This window comes from Eulemur rufifrons, chromosome 7, assembly GCF_041146395.1.
Source record: "Eulemur rufifrons isolate Redbay chromosome 7, OSU_ERuf_1, whole genome shotgun sequence".
Taxonomy (NCBI): domain Eukaryota; kingdom Metazoa; phylum Chordata; class Mammalia; order Primates; family Lemuridae; genus Eulemur; species Eulemur rufifrons.
In genome coordinates this window covers 153,304,325-153,329,442 of record NC_090989.1, presented here as the reverse complement: position 1 = coordinate 153,329,442, position 25,118 = coordinate 153,304,325, and the positions used below count along the sequence as shown (strand labels likewise).

The window sequence follows — 25,118 nt, the reverse complement described above, 5'->3', positions numbered from 1 at the left end:
CAGGCCACCCCACTCTCTTCCACCAACCCACCCAGCAGTAAATCAGATCCTGTTATCACATACTCTCCACACCCTCCACTGTCCACAGGATGAGGCCAAGCCCTTCAGCAAACTCTAAGCCCTTCAAGAAGTGGTTCCTTTCCTCCCACTTGGGTCCCTCATAGCCACTCCCATGTGCCAATTCTAGAAGCGACTAGAGCAACTCAGGAGTAACTCCCAGAAAGTGCAGTGTCCTTTCTTACTTTCAGGCTGCTGAGGGCTCTTTCCTCTCCTTAGCGTGCCTTCTCATCCCACCTCCAAACTCCCCTTCTCCAGCAATCCACGAATTCTAGCTTCAGGAGCTTTAATCTATAGGAGTACTCCTCCATCTCCTCCAGCCTTCCCCTCACTGTCCCTCCTCCTAGTGCCCACAAACCCTACACAAAGGGCAGCCAATTATCATGGTAATGATTCTATCATTAAAGGATCTTTATGCTTAGCAGACTTGAGCTCCCTGAGGTCAGGAATTTTGGCATTTTTATTGCAAGCACTGAGTTTGTTGTTCCAGTAAGCATTGAATAAACAGTTGTTGGACGAATGTATGCAATAATTGGGATGTTGAGCCAAGTATTAAACTACACAAAACAGGAGAAGAGGAAAGAAAGTTTTCAGAGATATGACAGGGGAAATATTTGAAGGGGTGGGGGCGAGGGGGCACAGGCCATGAGTACCATGTGAACTGTAACTGAAGAGAAAGGCCTAAATAACCTGGAGGTTTTGGAGAGAGGGGGGTTCCCTCACTTGGGAGCAGAAAAGGAGAGGAATCCTGAGAGAGAAGTGCCTCACAGGTGTTAGGACCAAAGGTTTGGGGCTTCTGCCTGCCAGTCACGGCTTTTCTAATTATAGGTTGCAACTAATAGGTGCACCTATGCATCTCTTATAAAACCATTGTAGGAGCCACCACTGGTGCAGGGGCTATAAAACATAGTCACCTACAAAATGCAGATAATAATTTCTCTCTCACAGAGTTGTAAAGATTAAATGAATTAATACATATAATCCATTTGGCACATAAACACTATGTAAACTTTAGCTATTATTTTATTTACTAGTATTGCTCTCTAGGAGCTTCCAGTAGGGTATGAAGGGGTGAATAAGAGCTAAGATGGAGGTCAGCAAAGAATGCTGAAGCCCACAACACAGGCCATATGGTAGGGTTCACGTTCCGTGTGGCCTGTGCAGCACGCAGGGGCTGTTAACGCTCCAGAGCTGGGCCTGGGTGATGGGAAGTTCAGTCCCGGAGGTCATTCAGTTCCCTCCCTCATTATGAAAATAGGGCCTGGAGGCCTGGGGCAAAAGAAAGGGGTCCACGGTACTCCATGGTTACAGGCCGAGCCAAGGCTGGATCCGGCCAGCCCTCTAGAGGACTGGAGGGCATCTCTGGCCTCCACAGTCCCTTAGGGTATGGGGGCGGGGCGGGTGGCGATGCCGCGGTGCCCCAACGCGGGTAGGAGAATGAACGGCTGCGCGCGGCGGGAACTACACTTCCCAGCATGCAACCGGACAGAAGGGGCCCTTCAGCCGCAACCAGCGCCTCGCAAGTTCCGCTAGGAGTTTTCACTGACCTCTGAGCCCCCTCTCATTTCGACCTGCTCCTGTCTCCTCTAGGCCCCTCCCCCTTCTGCGAGCGGGTGACCTCGCAGAGTCCCGCGAGCTGCTTCCTTCTCCCCCGCCTCATTGGTCCAGCCTGGCTGCCATTCCGGTGTGAAGGAGAGAAGTTGCTTACTGATTGGTGGATTCCGTTTGGCGCCAACTAGGAAAGGGGGGCGGGGTAGCTGCGGATCCTAGTGAGCAGCTATTACCGCGAAAGGCCACCGTGCCTGCGACATCTCGGGAGGGAAGTCGGGGTGGGCTCGGTTCTCTGCGACCCTGAGCTGGGCAAGGGGGTGAGAGAAAAGCGAAGACAGTGTGAGCTTGGGCCGTTGCCTCGCGGCTCTCGTCCGCTCTCCCTTCTCGACCTGCGGGCTTGTTTGGATTTAATCTTCAGGTTGCCGGCGCCCGCCCGCTCGCTGGCCTCGCGGGGTGCGAGGGAAACACCCGTGCTTGTGGCTGGCGCCTGACGGATCCAGACACCCGCCCGTCCGCGCCACTTACCCGCGGCAGCCGCGTCCCGGAACCGCGGGGTCGTGTTTGTGTTTGACCCGCTGGGGGCCGGCGGCGGGGCGCGCGGCCAAGGCCGGTGCTGGCGGGGCGGGACGGGCGCGGCGGAGGCGGAGGCGGAGGAAGAGGGAGCGGGAGCCCTGGGAGGCCCGGCGCCGCCATGGAACTGGGCCCGGAGCCCCCGCACCGCCGCCGCCTGCTCTTCGCCTGCAGCTCCCCTCCCGCGCCACAGCCCGTCGTGAAAGCGCTGTTTGATACGCCAGCCGCCGGGGGACTGTCGCCTGTCACCAACCTGACGGTCACCATGGACCAGCTGCAGGGCCTGGGCAGGTGAGGAGGGACCGGCAAGCGGTGCCCCGGGCCGCTAGTATCCCAGTCGGCCCTCGGGGAGATCACGTCAGGAAACGGATCGGGAGAAGGGCTAGGACTGCCCGTCTGGGTTCGCTGCTCGAAGGCGGCCAGGCTGGGGCCAGCCATGTGCATCCTCCCCCCGGGCGGAATGTTGGGCGGGAGAGGCTGTCGGACTTTCTTAGGCTGCCCCTCAGCCTGAGCCAGGCCCACCTTCGCCTCCCCTTTCGCGTTTCTCTGTACTCTCCTATCCCTATCCCAGGAAGCTCTTTGGAATTTACCTCCACGGGGGGAAATCAGGACTTCCTAGGCGCCCACTTCCACCCTTTGCTAAACCACCTCGCAGGATCTTAGTTTCCTGTGACCTTTGTTCCTTCTCAACAAAGGGACGTGGCATTTTCTTTCCTGGCGTTTGTGCAAAATCATCTCAATCCCTGCCCCTTGCGCATTGCTGACGTCCACCCCACTGCTGTCCTGAGGCCAGGTCTTTTTACTCAACTTTCCATACTTGAAAGACTGACGGCAAAAAAATGCTTCCCATGGTGTTTCTAGCGAAGCTGCTTTCCCTTCAGTCTTGGACGTCCGGTCTTCTAAGCACATGTCTTATACATTTTCCATCCTCTGAAAAGCAGGAATGGTTCTGTTCATCTTTGATCCCCACTTCTAGCACACTACCTAAAACACATGCTCTCATTTCAGGAAATACAGCAACATTTGCCATAGTCATGGTATCCTACAGTGTAGCCCAGGGCCATGCCCACCCACTTCTTCCTCTCCTTTGTCCAAGTGCCAACTGGGTGTTCTGGGTGGCAAAGTGGGATCTGTGGTGTGGCCTGGAAGGTTTTAGAAGCCTGGCTACTTGTTAACTTCATGGCCTGTCTCCGGTATGTGAGATTTTAATTATGTCTTAGAAACCGTTCATAGGGGATTATTTCTCGTTTCAGTGAGTATCAGCAGCCACTGGAGTTGAAAAACAACAGCAATCTGCAGAGAATGGGTTCCTCCGAGTCAACTGATTCAGGTAATTCTCCTAGTCTTGTATTATGTGTCTGCTTTGTGGGGAGCAATACTAGGAATTTCCTGAAACATGCCCTTTCACCCAGGAGCTTAGTTTTGGTAAGTAGTTGAAACAGTACACATTAGGACTGGGTGCAGTGGCTCACATCTGTAATCCTAACTCTGGGAGATGGGAAGATAGCTTGAGGCCAGGAGTTTGAGACCAGCCTGAGCAAGAGAAAGATCTCATCTCTACTAAAAATAGAAAAAATTAGCCGGGCACATGTGCCTGTAAGTCCCAGCTACTCAGAAGGCTGAGGCAAGAAGATCGCTTGAGCCCAGGAATTTGAGGTTGCAGTGAGCTATGATAACACCACTGTACTCTAGCCAGGGCTACAAAGCAAAACTGTCTCAAAAAAGAAGTCATGGCATTGAGTGACAAACGCCATTAAGAACAGTACAGAGGAGCCCCTGTGGCAATTTATGAAGAGAGGAAATAGGTATCAAGTATCTGTAAGGAAGTGACGTGTGCTTGCTCTTAAAGGATGAGCAGTAGGGTAGAATTTACCATACCATTGTAAGTGGCATTCAGAAAATCTTACTGGTTAAAATACAGGGCCAAATTACTGGAAGTACAATATAAGGAAGTCATTCTCATGATCTTGCTATGTAGGAAATGTGCCAGTGCTTTGCTTTGCTTTGCTTTGCTTTGCTTTGCTTTTTTTTTTTTTTTTTTTCTTTTTCTTTTTTTTTTTTTTGAGACAGAGTCTCACTCTGTTGCCCGGGCTAGAGTGAGTGCGGTGGCGTCAGCCCAGCTCACAGCAACCTCAAACTCCTGGGCTAAAGCAATCCTTCTGCCTCAGCCTCCCAAGTAGCTGGGACTACAGGCATGTGCCACCATGCCTGGCTAATTTTTTCTATAAATTTTTTTTAGTTGTCCAGATAATTTCTTTCTATTTTTTTTGGTAGAGACGGGGTCTCGCTCTTGCTCAGGCTGGTCTCGAACTCCTGAGCTCAAACTATCCACCCGCGTCAGCCTCCCAGAGTGCTAGGATTACAGGTGTGAGCTACCACGCCTGGCCTAGTGCATTTCATTCTTCATAAATTCATGCTACTGCTGGGTTTATCTGTATTTGCACAGATAAGAGCTTTGGACAGCCTGGGCAACATAGTAAGACCCTGTCTCTACAAAAGTATTAAAAAAATTAGCCAGATGTGGTGGTGTACCCTGTAGTCCCAGCTACTCAGGAGGCTAAGGTGGGAGGATTGCATGAGCCCAGGAGTTTGAGGATATGGTGAGCTATGATCATGCCACTATACTCCAGCCTGGGCACAGGGAGAAACTGTCTCTTTAAAAAAAAAAAAAAAAAAGCATTGGGGCAAAGATGCTTTAGATTAGGGAACTGCAAGAGTAAAAGTCTTAATACAATATAGGCTTCTGTATGTAGAATGTAATATAATGTGAAATATAATAATATAGAACTGGGGATAGGATTCCTGTTTGTGGCAATATGGCAGGCAGGAACATCAGTTAGAAGTGCTGAAACCTAACTTTCTGTAAGGCTACATAGACAGGGAGAGATGTGAGCTAGGCAGGCACTGGTGGGTCTGGGCCAGTCTGAGCTGGCATATGGTAATGCTGAGCAGTGTCTTCTCTACCCTGCTGCCTTTGGTGTCATTTTATTAAAGGTTGTAAATACTTGCCTTGCATATCTTATAACTAATGGTTGTAATTTTCAAATCCTCATATTACACATATGATCTGACAAGGTAATATATTTGAAATCAAAACCATTCCAGGAAAATCTGGTACCTGTTCTTTCCGTGGTTGGAACTCACAGAAAGTTATCTGGGTCACCTCTACCTGAATAACCAAATAACCATGATATGAAGCAGTTTTATTTATCATCTTCTCAAATCCTATTTCCCTAAATGACGTTTGCAAGTAGAAGAGGATTAGTAAATAGACTCTGAAAATATTAAGACTTGTCAGACATTTAGTTTTTGACAATCAAATAGAGACTTGACTTCAATTCTGGCAAAATTGTACAAGCCATAAGTCTTTGTTGACTGACTTAAAGAGAAAGTTCTAGCATCTTTATTTTTAATGAGAAAATAGTATTTTAAACATTATTTCCTGAGAAGATTTTTTTATTTTCCACAGGTTTCTGTCTGGATTCTCCTGGGCCCTTAGACAGTAAAGAAAAGTATGTATTCACTGCCTTTAAATGTTTGTACTTAGAAAAAACATTTCTTAATTTTTTAATGAAGTTCTTTATACTCTGGACTGGATCCTTGGATTTAGCTGTCCCTAGTAAGACTTCTGGACCCTAGAAACTCTGGTATCTTGAGAATGAGTAGTTTGTGTCAGCAGTTTTTAGCACTTCCCCTTCCTTTATTTTCACTGTAATTTTGGTATTCTGTTTGCATCTCACCCAAACCCTTGCTCCACCCTTTGACATCATAGCCTTAAGAGAACGTGTATATTTTAAGAGAAGACCTAGGTTTGCTTTTTCACCTTGAAGCCTAGTGTTGGGAGTACTCCTGAGAACAGGGCAGGTTTAGAAATCTAGTCTTCCATCTCTTGGATAAAATGGGAGTCTGTTTGACTGCCCCTCGCCCCCTCCCCCCCACCAAACTATAGGCTAAACACTATGTACCTGCTATTATGAATGCCTCTTTACATGCTATTTACCTTCTGATCTCATTACAGCCTTGAAAATCCCATGAGGAGAATAAATTCCTTACCTGTAAGTTAGTTCCCTTGTTTATTTTGAGCTAATACGTGTTATTTGTTCCTTGGCTACTAGTGTCACCTTGATAGGAGACCTTAATTTGAGAATGAAAACTGCTTTTCCTCAGTCTCATAAGCACTCAAGATACTCTACCTAGAGCAACCTCAACAATGGCTGCCTCTTGGATTTGTTTTCTATCTCTGTTTTATCAAACCAGGAAGAGTTCTTTTTATGTAGATGTTATTTTGGAGTTAATCTGGCACTATAATCCCTGCTGAGAAGGCTATATAGACCTTGGGAGGTTAGGTGTAAAACCATGGAGTGAGAACCCTTCTATCCTGTGTTCTGGCAAGGTGGTGCCCTGGCCACATTTACTGGTCACCCACTATGGTGTGTGAGGGGCAAGACCCCCCTCTCCCATTTTTTTCTTTTGAGAACTGAGATTTCTGTTGAATTTTTATTCTTGTATCTTAATTATTCCCTTTTTTTCCACTTTGATAGCAGAAGCTTTTGGGATGTAGCCCAGCTCTGAAGAGGAGCCATTCTGATTCTCTTGACCATGACATCTTTCAACTCATTGACCAGGATGAGAACAAAGAAAATGTGAGTGTGGCATCAATGTACTAAGCTGGGGCTGAAGTGAAACCTGCAAGTCTCGATGGCTTACAGAGAAGTAGCTGGGCTGCTTCCTGGGAGACTAAACTTTAGCCAGAGTTGTGGATGGACTTTGGAGTCTGAGAAATCTGGATTTGAATCCTGCTTCTTACTAGCTGTGTGACCTTGGCAAGTTACTTCTCTTTTTAGGCCTCTTTATTTCTTTTGTAAAATAGGAGTAGCTATACCTTTTGGGGTGTTGTGGGGATTAAATAAGATTATGTAAATAAAGCATTTACAATGGTGCCTGGCAGGCAAGAGTTGCTCAGATGGTAGCTCTTAGTAGTAATTATATCCATGAATGATTTAGTTTATCTGGAAAGTTCTGCCCAGGTTTTCCTTGCCTCTTTGCTCTGACCCCGGGGTGAATTGCAGGCTCAAGAAAATGCTCCTTGCCAGGATTTGAAAGAACAGGACCAACAAGTTCTAGTAACTGAAATGGTGGCTTAAAGGGTGAGTTCGTGGTATCCACCCAAAAGACCAAATACACCCAGGTCTGGCTTTCTCTCTTAGAACTGACAGGTGCCTTGCACAGAGTAGGCATCCAAAACAATTGAATAAATTAGCTTAGCTTTTCTAGCCGTCTCTCTCACTATATTTCCATGTGTTTATTTTCTCCCTTTTCTTTACCCTGCTAAAATACCACAGTTCGTAAACCTTACAATGATTTTCTAGACCTACTGCCTCTGTGGACTCTCCTGAAGATTCCTTTGGCAACTTGGGAGATGTCATGAAGGAGAATATGGAAATGAGTTCCTGCCTTGAGTGCTTGGAATAGTGCATCAGCCTCTGTAGTGCTTTCTACCAGGCCAAAGCTCTACCAATGCCTGGTTCTCCCCCAAACTTGGCTTCTCTCAGAGTTGCCCGCCTGGGGCTTTGACTTACAGGGACAACAGCCTAGGTGGTGCTTAAGAGCTCTCACCCCGGAATCATCTTATCTGGCTTCAATATTTTGGACACATCACTTAACCTGTAAGGCTTAGTTTTCTCATCTGTAAAATGGGGACAATCAGGTTGTGTCTGATGGTTAAATAAGTTAATGCACAGAAAGTACTTATTACTGTGTTGGCATATAAATGACTAATATCAGCTGTTACTGCTTTTAGCACTTAGTAATAAGTTCTTTTTTTTTTTTTTTTTGAGACAGAGTCTCACTCTGTTGCCCAGGCTAGAGTGAGTGCCGTGGCATTAGCCTAGCTCACAGCAACCTCAAACTCCTGAGCTCAAGCGATCCTCCTGTCTCAGCCTCCCGAGTAGCTGGGACTACAGGCATGTACCACCATGCCCGGCTAATTTTTTCTATATATATTTTTAGCTGTCCATATAATTTCTTTCTATTTTTTTTAGTAGAGATGGGGTCTCGCTCTTGCTCAGGCTGGTCTCGAACTCCTGAGCTCAAACGATCCGCCCACCTCGGCCTCCCAGAGTGCTAGGATTACAGGCGTGAGCCACCGCGCCTGGCCGTAATAAGTTCTTAAGTGGATATTTTAGGGTGGGGGAGCATATGAGTGCTTTTTAATTTTAAGTATGTGCACTCATACAGTATGTATTCTATCCCATCTGGCTTCTTTCATTCAGTGTTCTGTTTGGAAAAATCATCTATGTTGAGTAAACCTATAGGGTTTTTTTTTCTCATTGCTTTTAGTATGCAATACAATAACAATTTTAAGTAGGAAAAATTGTCTCCAGTTGGTAGGAGTGGAAAATATGAAACCTTCAAACAGGTGGATCTAGATGGAAAGTTTTAATTCCTATTCACAGGCAATTATATTGTAATGATATTGCTTTAGATTTTATAAAGTTTATGATTTAATTTATCACTCATTATGTTTTGTATGCTTGGTAGATGCTTGAGTATTTGTTAGGAAGTAAAATGTGATAAGGAAAAAATGCTGCTTTAGAAGTTAGCTGTTGATAGAGCTTTGGAAATTCTTAAACAGATCCAGTGTTAGAATTAGATCAGAAATAGGTGAATCCTATTTGGAGGCAGTTACTTTCTCACTCAAGCAGAGGCCCTAGAGCTGGTTTTCACGGACAGTAGAATATGTCTCAACTATACTGTCTTGCAGGAAGCCTTTGAGTTTAAGAAGCCAGTAAGACCTGCATCCCGTGGCTGCCTGCACACTCATGGACTCGAGGAGGGTAAAGATCTCTTCACACAGAGGCAGAATTCTGCCCCAGCTCGGATGGTATGTACTCTGGCTTTCACAGGGGTGGTTCTCACAGGAAGAGAGGATTTTTTTTTTAATTACTTTAATTTATTTCTATCTACTTTTTAGCCTTGATTTTTGGTAAAAGGAAGAAAGGATTAAAGCACCCTCTTTAATCCAGTTAAAGACACTACAGTAACTCTAGCTGTCTTTACCTTGACTTTGTCTTTTAAAACTAGACTGTCAAACATTCTTGGTGGTTTTGTTGTGTCTGGAGAGCAGGCAGGCAGAAGTAAGAGTGGAAGATGGTATGTTTGAAATACTAGACTTGTGTAAGGAATATTTGACCTTGTCAATTCTAGGTAAATAATCTGCTGGTGGCTGGGCACAGTGGCTCATGCCTGTAATCCTAGCACTCTCGGAGGCCGAGGCGGGAGGATAGCTCGAGGTCAGGAGTTTGAGACCAGCCTGAGCAAGAGTGAGACCCCATCTCTATTAAAAATAGAAAGAAATTAACTAGACAATGAAAAATATATAGAAAAAATTAGCCAGGCATGGTGGCGCGTGCCTGTAGTCCCAGCTACCCGGGAAGCTGAGGCAGAAGGATTGCTTGAGCCCAGGAGTTTGAGGTTGCTGTGAGCTAGGTTGACGCCCCGGCACTCTAGCCCAGGCAACAGAGTGAGACTCTGTCTCAAAAAAAATAATAATAATCTGTTGGCATCATAGGTCATTCTCCTTAATTAAAACTTGCTCTTATAATGTGTCCTAAGTGCTTCCCAAAGAGTAATTTTGTTTGGAGACATCACTTGGCTTCTTCCAAAGGTGTTAAGAACTATTATGGATTCCAGTGAACCTACTGCCTACAGGCTGCTTTGGCAGTTTGGGGGCCACTTGTTTCAGGGCTATTTATTTGCCAGGCAGACTGTCATTACTTCCAAAGTTTCCTACTATTGGTCTGAATTGGATCAGCTGACAGCATCTATAGACTAGAGAGGCTCAACTTGAGCAAAATGAGCGTATTTTGTTTCCAGGTTTTCCTAGGACCTTGCATCTGAAAATACACCTCTCTGGTCTGACTTGTGGTCTGAGGTTCAGTTTCAATCAGCATTGCTACTCTGTCTAGCACAAAGCACTCCTATATATGTTCTTGTCTTGAATCTTCATAAGCCTGTGAAGTAGCTGGAGTTATTCCATTTGGCAGATTAGGAAAGTACTTTCAGAGAGGTTGGGTGATTTGCCAATGGATGCATAAACAGGAGACCAGGATTTAACAATCTAGATTCCCAAGTACACACTAACACTTTTAAGAGTTTGGTATCAGAAACCGAATACCTTTAGTGTGTGCTTGGAGACCAGAGCCCCAAGATTTCCTGTTATCACTTAGCCACTTCTTTTTTTTTTTTTTTTTTTTTTTTGAGACAGAGTCTCACTCTGTTGCCCAGGCTAGAGTGAGTGCCATGGCGTCAGCCTAGCTCACAGCAACCTCAAACTCCTGAGCTCAAGGGATCCTCCTGTCTCAGCCTCCCGAGTAGCTGGGACTACAGGCATGTGCCACCATGCCCGGCTAATTTTTTCTATATATATTTTTAGCTGTCTATATAATTTCTTTCTATTTTTAGTAGAGATGGGGTCTCGCTCTTGCTCAGGCTGTTCTCGAACTCCTGAGCTCAAACAATCTGCCCACCTCGGCCTCCTAGAGTGCTAGGATTACAGGCGTGAGCCACCACGCCCGGCCTGCCACTTCTAATTGTAGGGGCTGAGGATGTAAACTGAGAAAAAGCCAGTGCTGATCTCACTGGTTTGATTTTTGATCACGTCAAAGGGTATTTCTTTTGTATCTTTGCTTTTAGTCTCTAAGCCACCATATATCTGTTTTCTTATAATGACTTCTTGGTATAGAAACTATGGAGGAAGAATTAGGTCCTGTCAAGAGACTTGTCTGTCATTTTTCTATATCATGTCTGTACCTAGGGATCCTGGACCATACCTAACAAAAGTTGGTATAACATAGTGTGAACCTTCATGATAAAGTTACCTATCTCTAGACTGTGTTGGCTAAAAAATTGCTAGTTTTCAAGGGTGTGCTCAGGTGCATTTGGGGAAGGCCAGAGACAACCCAGAGCTTATTTTATATTGTGAAGCAAAGCTAATGCCAGAAAACCAGAAGGCCACTTAAGGACTAATACATTCATACCCAAAAGGGATTTGGATCTTAAGGATTATTTGTAGACCACCTGTTACTGTGAAAAAAATAGTTTCTAAACATATTTTCTGGCTTTGGAAAGTGCCTGAGAGAGAAATGATTCAATGTTAACAGTGTTTGTATTAGTAGTATTTATCTCTAGATGTGGATTTATGGGTAGTTTTTCTATAGTAAATGTTAGTTTTATAGTGAAGGTTTCCGAAAAATACATATACAGAATTGACTAATGAGGTACCACCATTTTTATTCCAGGAATGGTTCTCTATTAGGGAGATGGTGTAGTGGGGGAAAGAGCTTGGGTTTTGGAGTCAAACAGGTGAGGCGTGTGATCTTGGTAACCTCTCTTAAGCATCAGTTTCCTGATTTGTTAAATAAAGAGAAAAGGGTTAACTCTACCTTATTAGTGTATTGTGAGACTTAAATGGGACTATATATATAAAGATTAAATCACAGTGTCTGGCACACAGTAATTCCTCATTTAAAGACTGAGCAGCTATCATCATTTAAATTTCAAATCTAAAGAACTAGGATGAGGCTGGGCGCGGTGGCTCACGCCTGTAATCCTAGCACTCTGGGAGGCCGAGGTGGGAGGATCACTCGAGGTCAGGAGTTCGATCAGCCTGAGCAAGAGCGAGACCCCGTCTCTACTAAAAATAGAAAGAAATTATCTGGCCAACTAAAAATATATATAGAAAAAATTAGCTGGGCATGGTGGCACATGCCTGTAGTCCCAGCTACTCGGGAGGCTGAGGCAGTAGGATTGCTTGAGCCCAGGAGTTTGAGGTTGCTGTGAGCTAGGCTGATGCCACGGCACTCTAGCCCAGGCAACAGAGTGAGACTCTGTCTCAAAAAAAAAAAGAGCTAGGCTGAACTTTATAGAACTAGGCCACCCTTTATTTCCCTCTGTCAGAACTGAAGTTACATAAGCATTCTCTAGGCCATTTTATGGTCTCCATAGAGACTTGCATTTTCTAACCCTTCCTCTTTTCAGTGGATTATCATGCTATTACAATCCTCTTGTTGCTTGGTGTTTGCTGATCATAACCTGATAAAAGTAACCTCATTCTTTACAAGAAGCTATCCCCAGTTCCCATTGTAAGTTGAATTGCTTCTGGGAAGAGTTCTTTGTGAAGCTTACTTGGCCTGACTATACTCAGGGCTTTGTGTGGATATCAAATCATTTGTAATCTTGGGATACATTTTCCTTTGATCAGTAGCTGCTAAAATTTTACTTCGTGTAACAAATATAGTATGTTTTATCGTAAAAACTATAGTGACCCATTCAAAGAAATGAAAGTGGACCACAGCTCTCATTTATTAATAAGCCATGAATTCTGTCTTACAGTTTTCTTTCAATGAAAGAGATAGCGGTGAACCAGGGAATTCCGTTCCTCTTTTTATGCCGCAGTCACCTGTGACAGCCACTTTGTCTGATGAGGATGATGGCTTCATGGACCTTCTCGATGGAGAGAATCTGAAGGTACTCTGTGTGTGTGTGTGTGTGTGTGTGTGTGTGTGTGTGTTTTCCTACTCATTCTAACTACCCCTGGAGAAGTCATATGTTGTGAAAAAGAGCAGCAATTCGCCAGGGCTTTAGCTGGCTGATATTTTTGTTCATTTGGTGAGAATTTAATGGGTAGGAATAATGCTCACAGCCTCACTAAATCCTGAGGTGGGCAGTGGTGTTAAAAGAAGACATTGCTATCTTTCTTACCCCGAGGAAGCTAACAATATATTTATGTGCAAGAGACATGAAATGAAAACAGTGTAGAACTAGCTGCCAAGTGCCATGAAGCCAAAGGGACTGAGGATACTACATGTCCTCAACAGGGATACCTTCAGGTATATTCAGATATCAGAACTGTTAAGTCTGATTGTCTTCTAATCTTATGGTTGTGGGAAAGTGGGGTACATTATGACACTTCCTATGTACACCTGTCTGGTATTCTTTAGGCGGAATCACACCTAAAGCATTCAAACTAATGTTAGTCTCTGCTGGATCTTTTTAAAACCAGTTTTTCTCTTTCTTTAGAATGATGAGACCCCATCATGCATGGCAAGCCTCTGGACAGCTCCCCTTGTCATGAGAAAAACTATGAACCTCGTAAGTTGTTCTGGTGTAGCTGGAGGGGGCCTTGAGTACTCAGGCCACTGGTTATAGTAGTCCTTAGCTGGGAACAGCCAAAGGTTGAAAGGAATAATAGGACTGAGGGACCTGGGGTTTAGACCTCACCTTGGGCTACCTATAAACTGTAACCTTGAGGAATGTGTTCCATCTCTGCATGTTTCCTAATCTATAAAATAAGGAGTGTGGATTAGGAGGGATCATGGTTCTTTTCAGCTCTTGACATCTAGGCTATTTGAAAAAGCCTATCTGAAGCCTTCAGCCTGAAGACTTAGCTTTTTTAGATCATTCTCACTTATTTATATTCCATAATACCTAGCATAACACTTGGCAAGCAATGATAACTCAAGGATGTTTGTATTTCTTAATTGAAAATGCCTACTTTATCTGCATATATACTATAGACTTAACGTTTCCATCATAGGGATACTTTCAAACAGAAAGTTAGAAAAGCAAGGATATGCCTGCACAGGTACAGATTTTCATGCATGCAAATGCCTAGGGAACATTAGACATTGTCACAATACAAATTCACACCTTTAGGTATACATAAATTTATAGCTTTGTGTTTCTAACTATCAATGATCTGAACTCATATAGTATGAGACAAATGAACTACAGTTTTGAGGCCACTTGTGGATTATAGTAAATTAATCTGCATAGCTTTTGAGAAAGTAGGTTAAACCAATACAAATATTATGACTGAATTTGCAAGGTCATTTTGAAAGACATGAAATTACATACAGCGTGAGAACACTTGGGAAGTGGCTTTCAGTTTTATAAGCTATATTTAAAAATCGTGAGCAGAGTCCTATGGGCCCTTAACAATAAGGAATTTCTACAAATAGTTATTACAGACTTACCATTGCAGGGAGCTGTATTGGAAAACAAACTTAAGAAAAATAAAAGGGAGAAAATCCCTGGTCCCTGGGAGAACAGATGTGGGAGTGATGCATTCCACTGAGAACTATCAGGAACATTTCAAAGAAGTGACAGTGACACTGAAATTTTAGTATCAGCTTGAAAATGAGTGATTTACTGGAGTATGAAAGGACATTCTGCACAGAAGGAAAAGCCAGGCCGAGACACAGTGAGTCGTCAACAGGCTGAGATGAGTTTAGAAAGCTGAAGTTACACTGTCTCTACCACTAGTTAGATTGGCTGCCCTCAAACTCTGGGAAATTAGTCTTTAAAAGACCAAGTAGAAAAAGGACTTTTGGGCCAGGCGCGGTGTCTCACGCCTGTAGTCCCAGCTACTCGGGAGGCTGAGGCAGGAGGATCGCTTGAGCCCAGGAGTTTGAGGTTGCTGTGAGCCAGGCTGACGCCACGGCACTCTAGCCCGGGCAACCAAGCAAGACTGTCTCAAAAAAGGTAAAAAGGACTTTTGAAGACAATTTAGAAAGACAGTTGCTACTTTGCCCATCCACATCCCCTCCAAACTTACCCTTTTTACTATACCTTTATAAACTTGGTATATCTGTTTTATAGTATAGTCTAGCTTCTTTATATCTTTTCTGAATTTAGGTGGGATATTAATACCTGTTGAGCTGCTCAAGCAAGGTGGAAGTAATAAAATGGAGGGGAAGAGGCAAGCCAAATATGTGTTCCCAACTGGAAGGTGACAGTTACTTCTCTTGACTCTTAGGATTTTGTTTAGACAGTAAGCTTTTTGAGGGCAAGAGATGTTTTATTCACCTCCATGTAATGTCAGCTGAGTACATATCATTGAGCACCAGGTACTCAGTGCCTACTATGTGCCAGGCCCTGTGAGGGTTGCTGGAACTAGATGAATCGGCAGTGTCTTTCCTAAATTTAACATTGACTTTAAACAATCCCAAGAAGCCCTTGGTCTATTTGCCTTACCATTCAAGTGAGCAGGTTTTAATGAAAGTTGGATCTGTCTTTTTCTTCTAAGGGTAACCGAAGCAAGCTGTTTGACTCCCCTTCCCTGTGTAGCACCAGCATTCGGTCAACACTGAAGAGACCAGAACGATCTCAAGAGGAGTCACCACGTGGAAATACAAAGCGGAGGAAGAGCACGGCTGGGGCCAGCCCTGAAAAGGCAGCTAGTCCAGAGAAGGCCCAGGAGGTTAGTTTTGCAGTTTCCCTATTTTTTTTTTTATTCATGTGAACCACAGTTTTATTTGTTCATTTCTTGCATTTGAAGTACTCTTTTAGGATAATACTTTAAAGAGAAAATGTTCATAAAGCTTTAGGTAACTAAAGCAATTCTGGTTTTTGACTCCAGGAGGAGTCTAGCAGGAAGATAGAGTATCTTTTCATTTCTCATTGACCATTAGCATTTCTTTGGGTGAGCTGTCTTTACACAATATTGTCATGGTTCCCCAGGCATAAGTCCTACACCTTCACGTTATTTATTTATCCCATGGCCTAAACACTCAAAACATTATTGTATTATTATTTATTTATTTTTTTTTTTTGAGGCAGAGTCCTGTTCTGTCACCCTGGCTAGAGTGCTGTGGCATCAGCCTAGCTCACAGCAACCTCAAACTCCTGGGCTCAAGCAATCCTTCTGCCTCAGCCTCCCAAGTAGCTGGGACTACAGGCATGCACCAGCATGCCCAGCTAATTTTTTCCATATGTTTTTAATTGTCCAGCTAATTTATTTCTACTTTTAGTAGAGATGGAGTCTTGCTCTTGCTCAGGCTGGTCTCGAACTCCTGAGCTCAAATGATCTGCCTAACTCGGCCTCCCAGAGTGCTAGGATTACAGGCGTGAGCCACTGCGCCTGGCCTATTGTATTATTATTAATACTTTTTTTGTATGTGTGTGACCAAGGCTTTCTCTGTCTCCCTGGCTGTAGTACAATGGCATCATAGCTCACTACAGCCTCTTATAATATTAATACATTATTAATCCCAGCTGATTGGTCCATTTTTACTAACTTGTTTTATATTTTGGCCTATGTTCATAGGTTTCCTGATATTAAAACTATTCTTGCTTCCTGAAATACTGTTTGGCTTATTTAGAATTGCTTTTATTTGTATGTTTTTTCCTTCATTATGTTGTCCTTACATTAAGTTTTGATGTTAAACATTATAAAATAAACTAGAACTGCCTGTGTTTTCTGTGGCATGAAAAGTTTTGAATAAATCTCAGTCTTACTAAAAAAAATAGATTACAGCTATGAAAATATCTAGGCCTGCTGCCTTATAAAGTGTGTTCTAAAAGGATATTTAATGGCTACATAGTGTTTCATTTTATGGCTATACTAGAAGTAATTGAATGAATCATCTTCTTACACCTTTAGAATTTCCCTTTTCCTGGTTTTCCTTTTATTGTTAAAATTAAAAGTGGAATCATAGTTAAAGGGTAGAGACATTTATGAAAGTTTGCATTGTATACATGTCTGAAAATTGCCTTCCAGAAAGCAGCTTCTAATTTATATTATATATCTCAATATTTAAGGATGTTCATTTTCTTTTACTCTTGCCATATTAGAAATTGATCTCCTTGTTTTATGTTTTTGTTTTTAGAGACAGGGTCTTACTCTGTCACCCAGGCTAGCCCATTCACTGCTCACTGTAACCTCAAACTCCTGGGCTCAAGGGATCCTCCCGCCTCAGCTTCACAAATAGCTGGGACTATAGGAATGTGCCACCACGCCCAGCTAATTTCCATATTTTATTTCCATATTTTAAAACTTTTTTTAGCTTTTAATGACATTTCTTTTATGTATGTATTGGTTTATTTCTGTATATTTTAACTTTTGGTCCTTTTAAGTTATTAGCTGGACTATTCCTATAAAGAAAAACTTAGACTAAACTCTTTGGTCACCCTTGGGAAAGGCAGGGGGATATGGATCTCTTTATTTGCCAGTTTTCCAAATAATGCCCTACCTAACATCTTCCAAAGTTGACAGTTGAGGCTTGTGGGTTGTGGTTTTCAATAATAATTATGAACTCTAGGATTAAAACATTTAATATATTTCTGTGTGTTACTTGTAATATCCTTTTTAATGCTCAAATTATCCCTTTTTTGACATCTGACTGCCTCTTCAGTTGGCTCCTGAGGTTTTTGTTTTGTTTTCAAAAATAAACTTATTTTAGCCAGGTGCAGTGGCACATGTGTGTAGTCTCAGCTACTAGGGAGGCTGAGGCAGGGAGGATCTCTTGGGGCCTGCCCGGCAACATAGCAAGACCCTATGTCTTTAAAAACATAAACTTATTTTAACACACATACTTAAAATCATGCAAATAAGTATATATCTTAGTTAAATCTTCACAAAGTGAACGTACCTCCCATAAATACTTCCTGTGGTCAAGAAAGCACCAGGAGCTCCTCCCTGTGCCTCCTCTCAAGATAACACTGAACCCATAGCTTAGTTTTGCCTGTGTCTGAACCTTATATGCATGGAATTATACCATATATTCTTTTTGTCTGATCTCTCTTGTTCAACATTATTTTTATGGCAATCATCCAGACTGTTATGTATATCAGGTTTTTTCTTTTTCTTTACTGTGTAATATTTCATTGCATGAAACTAATACAGATTATTTATTCTATTGATTGATGTTTGCGTGGTTGTTTTGGCTATTATGAATAAAGCTGCTATAAATATTCTTGTGCAATTTTTTTTATACACATATACTTTCATTTCTCATGGGTAAATACCTAGGAGTGTGATTGCTGAGTCCTAGGCTAGGCACATGGTTAGTTTTAGCAGACACTACCAAATAGGTTCCCACTGTGGTTGTACTCACAGCAACGTATAAGAGTGCCATTTGTTCCATACCTTTACCAGTGTTTTATATTCATTTTTAATTTTCTTTAATTATCTTGATTATGATACATACTTGTTCCTTTAATTTCAACCATTCTGGTGAGTGTGTAGTATCTCTGTGGTTTTTTTTTTAACTTAGCCCTAATTTTAACCCTCCTTTTAAAAATGCAGGGAGGGACTTAGTTTCAGAGCAATTCAGAAATAGTTCCTGATTCAATCAAATAAGAAAAATTTCGTTGTTTGTTTGTTTTTTGAGACAAAGTCTTGCTCTATTGCCCGGGCTAGAGTGCCATGGTGTCAGCCCAGCTCACAGCAACCTCAAACTCCTGGGCTTAAGCAATCTTCTGCCTCAGCCTCCCAAGTAGCTGGGACTACAAGCATGTGCCACCATGCTTGGCTAATTTTTTCTATATAGATTTTTAGTTGTCCAGCTAATTTCTTTCTATTTTTAGTAGAGATGGGGTCTCGCTCTGGCTCAGGCTGGTCTGGAACTCCTGAGCTCAAACGATCCACCCGCTTCGGCCTCCCAGAGTGCTAGGATTATAGGTGTGAGCCACCACGCCCAGCCAAGAAAATTTTCTTATTTGCTAAATATAGACATTAACATTTCAGACTCATCTTTGTGACATCATCCATGTGAATGTTTTCAGAAGTCCTGTTCAGAACCCTGGCCTCATTCTCCACCTTCGGTTTGTTACAGATTCCACATCAGTCTTTATCCCTGGCATCTTCCCCAAAAGGGACCATTGAGAACATTTTGGACAGTGACCCAAGGGACCTTATAGGAGACTTCTCCAAGGTAATTACAGCAGATGGAAGCAAAGCTACTCTGGCTGAGTGATGGAGGATGAAGGGTTTCTAGAACCCCACTCAGCCTTTCTCTTTCCCCAAGGTGGCTCCTGGGATGCCTCCAAAGTGAAGCTTAAAAATGTTAAAAATAGGGAAGCAAACTTGGTTTCTCATGATCAAGTGTATGTTGATGTCTGTGAGACTGTAGCTAATCAGTGGTGTCAGGTGGTGAGCTGCACCAATCACCTTGATCCAACCCAAACACAAAGAGCAAGCTCTCTGGGAACTGCTTTTTTTTTGTTTGTTTTTTGTTTTTGAGACGGAGTCTCACTCTGTCACCCTGGGTAGAGTGCAATGGTGCCATTGTAGCTCACTGTAACCTCAAGCTCCTGGGCTCAAGCAATCCTCTTGCCTCAACCTCCTGAGTAGCTCGTACTACAGGTGTGTGCCACGTCACTCAGCTTATTTTTCTATTTTTTAGTAGAGACAGGGTCTCACTCTTGCTCAGGCTGGTCTCGAACTCCTGAGCTCAAGCAGTCCTCCTACCTTTGCCTCCCAGAGTGCTAGGATTGTAGGTGTGAGCCACTGCATCTGGCCTAGTTTTTCTATTCTTTTGTAGAAATGGGGTCTTGCCTTGTTGCCCAGGCTGGGCTCAAGCAATCCTCCTGTCTCAACCTCCCAAGTAGCTGGGGTTACAGACGTGCACCACTGCACCCAGCTGTGTTCCTGATTATAAAAAGTAGTAATGCAGGCCGGGCGCGGTGGCTCACGCCTGTAATCCTAGCACTCTGGGAGGCCGAGGTGGGAGGATCGTTTGAGCTCAGGAGTTCGAGACCAGCCTGAGCAAGAGCGAGACCCCATCTCTACCAAAAATAGAAAGAAATTATATGGACAGCTAAAAATATATATAGAAAAAATTAGCCGGGCATGGTGGCGCATGCCTGTAGTCCCAGCTACTCGGGAGGCTGAGACAGGAGGATCGCTTGAGCTCAGGAGTTTGAGGTTGCTGTGAGCTAGGCTGACGCCACGGCACTCACTCTAGCCTGGGCAACAGAGTGAGACTCTGTCTCAAAAAAAAAAAAAAAAAAAAAAAAAAAGTAGTAATGCAGAATAACATAAGAAGCAAAAATAAACCTATAACCTCACTACAAGTCTGTATGTTGAAGAGGTTATCTTAGAAGATCTAGGGTAGAGACTGAATTTCTCCATTGTCCAGAGAAGCTTGGCTTTTGAGGAAAAAGGCCCTCAAGAGAAGCCCAGAGGAATATCTGCTAAGGGATAGTGTTGGCTGCCTTTAAGCTCTGCTGAAATACAAGGCTGGGACAGGGAGTGTGTCAGAAGCAGCTTGTTTAGTCACATTTTGACTTGAAGATTACCAGAGCAGTCTTTTATTCATTAATTTAGCTAACAGTTATTGAAACACTTGTTATGTGGTTTGGCAGAGATTCCAAAATGAGACCTAGTTCCTTCCCTCAGAGAACTTAGTATGTGGTTGAGGAGGTAAGACATGAACCACGTGTACCATACGGTAGATTGAAGTAAATGTCAGTGAAGTGTAAGTAGCAGGCTATGAGAAATAAAGGGGGGTTTGGTGAAGGTGTGGGCCTGGGCCACTGGTATTTCATTTCTTTCCTTATTTTTCCCCCCCAAATACAAGTGTCTGGTGGGCCATTGGTATTTCAGCCAGATGAATTTTGAAGGAACAGGGAGTCTGAAGGGAAAAACAAGCAAAGACCCAAGTGTGTCCTTGCTTGTGGAACCTTCAACTTGAACTGAAGCTACTGGTTGTTTGTCTTAATGGCCCTGTGTGTGGCCATGGGGGTGGATGAGCTCTTTACTCAGCCAGTTGTCCTAACAAGTGATTGTTGATGTGCCCATCTTCCTCCTCAAGGCTGGGCCAGGTCTCTTTTTTCCTTCCCCAGTACCTAGCACCATGCTGTATATAGCAGGTGCTTAGTAAATGAATGAAGTGCTTCCCCCACTGTGTTTTAAGTACTATTCATAGTCTAGCTACTGAGATGAGGATTCTTGACAAAAGCAGGAGGAAAGGGCAATTACCTGAAGATTCTTCATTCAAATCTGGCTTACTAGCAGGGTAATCTTGGAGAAGGTGTTGAAAATGGAGATAATAATATACCTTATTGATGTGTGAGAAAATTTTTTTTTTTTAAGCTGCCTCCTACCAAACAGGCAAGCCATATAAATATATAACCACAAATATATGGGCTTTCAGATTCTCTAAGTATCTTTTTTTTCTTTTCAAGGGTTATCTCTTTCATACAGTCGCTGGGAAACATCAGGATTTAAAATACATCTCTCCAGAAATTGTAAGTCATCCTTTTGGAACCTACCACACATGAGGTATTTAAACCTAGTTTTTCCTAATGGTCAAAGTTGATTCTCCTTGGCTTCCTCTCCACAGATGGCATCTGTTCTGAATGGCAAATTTGCCAACCTTATTAAAGAATTTGTTATCATTGACTGCCGATACCCGTATGAATATGAGGGAGGCCACATCAAGGTATGGATTCCTTAGACTTGCTATCTTGGGAGGCAAAGGAGCCCTAGACAGGATCTGTGATTTTAAAGGCGAACATTGTGACATTTGGCTGCTTAGGTTATGTAGCTAGTTGTGAGAATTTTAAAACAAGACAGTGATGTAGAAGGCATTTGATTCCTGGTGTTGTAAATGAATGTTCCATGGTCTGTACTACACTACCACTTTGTGCTACAGATGTTCTTTCTGTTCTGTCCCTCAAACTATTACCACCAAGGGCATTTCCAGGTGGTACCCACTGGTGTTTAAGCCATTCAAAGGGACCAGAAAAGGTTTTATAGCACTTAAGAGGCTTGGGTACAAATGTTTGAACATCTCAGGGATCCTGACTAGGAGAAGCCAATCTATGGCAACACACCCCGGAGTCTGTGCCAGGCTTAGCAATGCCTCCTAAGCTGGTTGTTCAGTCCAGCTGCCTGGTGGAGGGATGTGTTGGGACACATGTTCCCAGGGAGAAAGGAACTGGTTGTGGCATTTTAATCTTTTACCCAATAAAATAGTGTTTAACTGTGGTCAGGGGGTGCTTTAAATACATGTTAGTGTTGGCCCACTGTCTCATGGCTTTTCAAAATCCCCAAATTTACAAATACTACTCATAAAGTGCACCAGTCATATTTGAGTTGCCCATTTCCAATCCCCAAGTGGGTTACTGCTCAGTCAATGTATGCAGATACAGCTCCATTTGAGATTCGGATGCCAGGTGGTCTGCTGGGCTATTCAGCCAGAAGCTCTGCAAAATCACAAACTGGTCTTACGATCTTAAAGATCACTTTCACTGAATCATTACTTTAAGTGTGAAACAGGCAGGAGCCAAGAGTCTCTGGTGCCTTCACAGGGTGCGGTAAACTTGCACATGGAAGAAGAGGTTGAAGACTTCTTACTCAAGAAACCCATTGTACCTACTGATGGCAAGCGTGTCATCGTTGTGTTCCACTGCGAGTTTTCTTCTGAGAGAGGTCCCCGAATGTGAGTGCTGCACGGAACTGGGCTCTGGGACAGAGGCCCCACGACACTTTTGTGGGACATGGTGGTGTGTGACTTACATATGGAGCATATTTTAACATATTGAGCATCTTCTTACACATCACAAGTCATTTTCGTGCCTCAGCCTACACATGTGACACATAATTTCATTGTTTTATAAAAATATAAATTCATACATAACATTTTTCCAAATTCTTATCCATTCAGCAGTTGATTGATTTCATGAACAGCTTCCTTGAGTGTAGTTTATAGTAGTTTTGTTTTTTGTTTTGAGACAGAATCTTTGCTCTGTCACCTGGGCTAGAGTGCTATGGCGTTAGCCTAGCTCACACCAACCTCAAACTCCTGGGCCCAAGTGATCCTCCTGCCTCAGCCTCCTGAGTAGCTGGGACTACAAGCTCAAGCCACGTCACCTGGCTAGTTTTTCTATTTTTAGTAGAGACAGGGTCTCGCTCTTGCTGAGGCTGGTCTCGGAACTCCTGACCTCAAGCGATCCTCTCGCCTCGGCCTCTCAGAGTGCTAGGATTACAGGCGTGAGCCACCACACCTGGCCTAGTTTATAGTCTTGACCTAACAGTTTCAGTTGCAAAGGATTTTCAGCTTTTCCAGAGCAGCCCTGTCTGTGGTCTATGATCCCAGTGTTGCCCATGCAGTTTCCCCCATGGATTTAGCGTCTGCTTCATCATGCCTGCTTCTGAGTGGCTCACTGCTAGTCTTTTCTTTCTTTTTTTTTTTTTTTTAAGAGACAGAGTCTCTCCCTGTTGCCCAGGCTGGAGTTCAGTGTCATCATTGTAACTCACTGCAGCCTCAAACTCCTGGGCTCAAGCAATCCTGCCTCAGACTCCCAAGTAGCTGGGACTACAGGTGCATGCCACCATGCCTAGCTAATTTTTTTGTGGAGAGAGACAGGGTCTGTGTTGCACAGGCCAGTCTCAAATTCCTGGCCTCAAGGAATCCTCTCACCTTGGCCTCCCAAAGTACTGGGATTACAGGCATGAGTCACCAGACTTGACCAAGTGGTTGTTCTTTATGCAAATGACAGAGAAGTGTAAAGTTCTCACTTGGCAAAGACCTGGACTTTTACAGGAAGGGTTGGGCAGTAAGCAGCCACCAGTCAGATGAGGATATCGGGAAGAGCATTTGGTCTAGACATAGGATACAAGTGGGTGCCCTGAGGCAAAAGCAAGCTCAGCATGTTTAAAAGCCACAAGGAGAAAAAATCCCACTTAGATAGAAGGAGGTGAGAGAGGGAGACTGGTCAAGGAAGGCCGGGGAATGTGGCAGGGGGGGAAGATGCAGGGGGAAGCTGGCTCAGAAGCCATTGCTGCAGGTGGTGCTGGTGAAGAAACTGGGCAGGAGTCAGATCTAGACTATTTAACTTGGAGAAGGGAACACTGGGAAAGAGACCACCTGCCAACACTGGCTGTGAACATTGCTCACACGGTCAGGAACTTGCAATTCAGCACTGTTTCCAAGAATAAATCTAAAGTTAGAAAGATATATAAGGAATATTTAAACCACAGTCACTGCTTTTATTGTGTTGTCTTCTTTATGTTTCTCCATATTGCAAGAGCTAACCTTGTTTTGGCCTTCCTTCCCTTTACTAGGTGCCGGTATGTGAGAGAGAGAGATCGGCTTGGCAATGAATACCCCAAACTTCACTACCCTGAGCTGTATGTCCTGAAGGGGGGATACAAGGAGTTCTTCATGAAATGCCAGGTAAGACTGGGTCTCTGGAGAGCATTCCCCTGCCCCCTAAAATGGTGGACCAGTGGATCTGTCTGGTGGTCATGACCATTTCTTGCCAGGAGTCTAAGGGAAAGTGGGTGTCTGCCCTGCACAAAGAAGGCCCCTGTAGAACCTGCTGCCCGGATCTGCATTGCTGCTCCCAGCCTTGTGCCCAGGGAAGGGAGGGAGCCCGGTTGTGAGTGTGAGGCAGGTGTGCCCCAACCTCATCCTCTCCTGTCCCCATAGTCTCACTGTGAGCCTCCCAGCTACCGACCTATGCACCATGAGGACTTTAAAGAAGACCTCAAGAAGTTCCGCACCAAGAGCCGGACCTGGGCAGGAGAAAAGAGCAAAAGGGAGATGTACAGTCGTCTGAAGAAGCTCTGAGGGCAATGGTGCCAGACAACGGCAGCCTGAGCTTCCCTCCGCACCCCACTTCCCCTCTTTGCTGCAGAGAAACTTGAGCAAAGGGGCCAGCTGTGTGACATTTGGAGAGGAGGCTTCCATGCCTTAAACCTACCTCCCACACTCCTAAAGTTGGAGCCCAGGGCATCCTGCAGGCTGTGCCTCTCCTGTCCTTGTAAGACGTCCTCCTTCCCCATCAGGACTATCTACCAAGGTTGTCACATGCCATGGCGCCGTTCTCAGCACCACGTCAAGCTGTTCTACCCACAGTGGGATGAAGCAGCTGGGGCCTTATTGGGCTCTGGCCTTCTCTTGTGAGGGAAGGGAGAGAGACGGGAACACAGAAGTAACAGACAGAAATGCTGCTGGCCAAGTATCAAAGACAGCCTGGGAAGGAAAGGCCTTTGTGGGATAATCTGTATCTTTAATTTATTCAACTTCATCAATCACTTTATTTTTATTTCTTTTTTTTTTTTTTTTTTTGGTTTTTTTTTTTGTTTTGTTTGTTTGTTTTTTTAACTCTTGAGACTTTTCCTTTACTGCTTTATTAGGTCAAAATAC

At 43.8% G+C, this 25,118-nt stretch overlaps 1 protein-coding gene across 2 annotated transcripts; it reads left to right on the top strand.

The window, feature by feature from the left end:
• The first annotated feature begins 2,299 nt into the window (after window positions 1-2,299).
• CDC25A (cell division cycle 25A) lies at window positions 2,300-24,539 on the top strand. 2 transcript variants are annotated; one of them, XM_069473598.1, is made up of 15 exons: window positions 2,300-2,469; window positions 3,432-3,508; window positions 5,648-5,690; window positions 6,197-6,233; window positions 6,720-6,821; window positions 8,942-9,061; window positions 12,571-12,705; window positions 13,258-13,329; window positions 15,266-15,439; window positions 18,795-18,893; window positions 21,148-21,210; window positions 21,306-21,404; window positions 22,276-22,406; window positions 24,032-24,143; window positions 24,399-24,539. In XM_069473598.1, exons 1-15 carry the CDS (start codon window positions 2,300-2,302, stop codon window positions 24,537-24,539), a joined length of 1,575 nt encoding a protein of 524 aa, XP_069329699.1. The 2 variants fall into 2 exon arrangements, with proteins under 2 accessions (XP_069329699.1, XP_069329701.1); XM_069473600.1 differs by lacking the exon at window positions 8,942-9,061.
• The last annotated feature ends 579 nt before the right edge of the window (window positions 24,540-25,118 follow it).

Bases quoted from the DNA above. Each gene is read 5' to 3' on its own strand.
- CDC25A (XM_069473598.1), top strand. From the start codon at position 2,300: ATGGAACTGGGCCCGGAGCCCCCGCACCGCCGCCGCCTGCTCTTCGCC. The intron at 13,330-15,265 runs GTAAGTTGTTCT...TTTTCTTCTAAG, and splicing joins TGAGAAAAACTATGAACCTC to GGTAACCGAAGCAAGCTGTT. The intron at 21,211-21,305 runs GTAAGTCATCCT...TCCTCTCCACAG, and splicing joins AATACATCTCTCCAGAAATT to ATGGCATCTGTTCTGAATGG.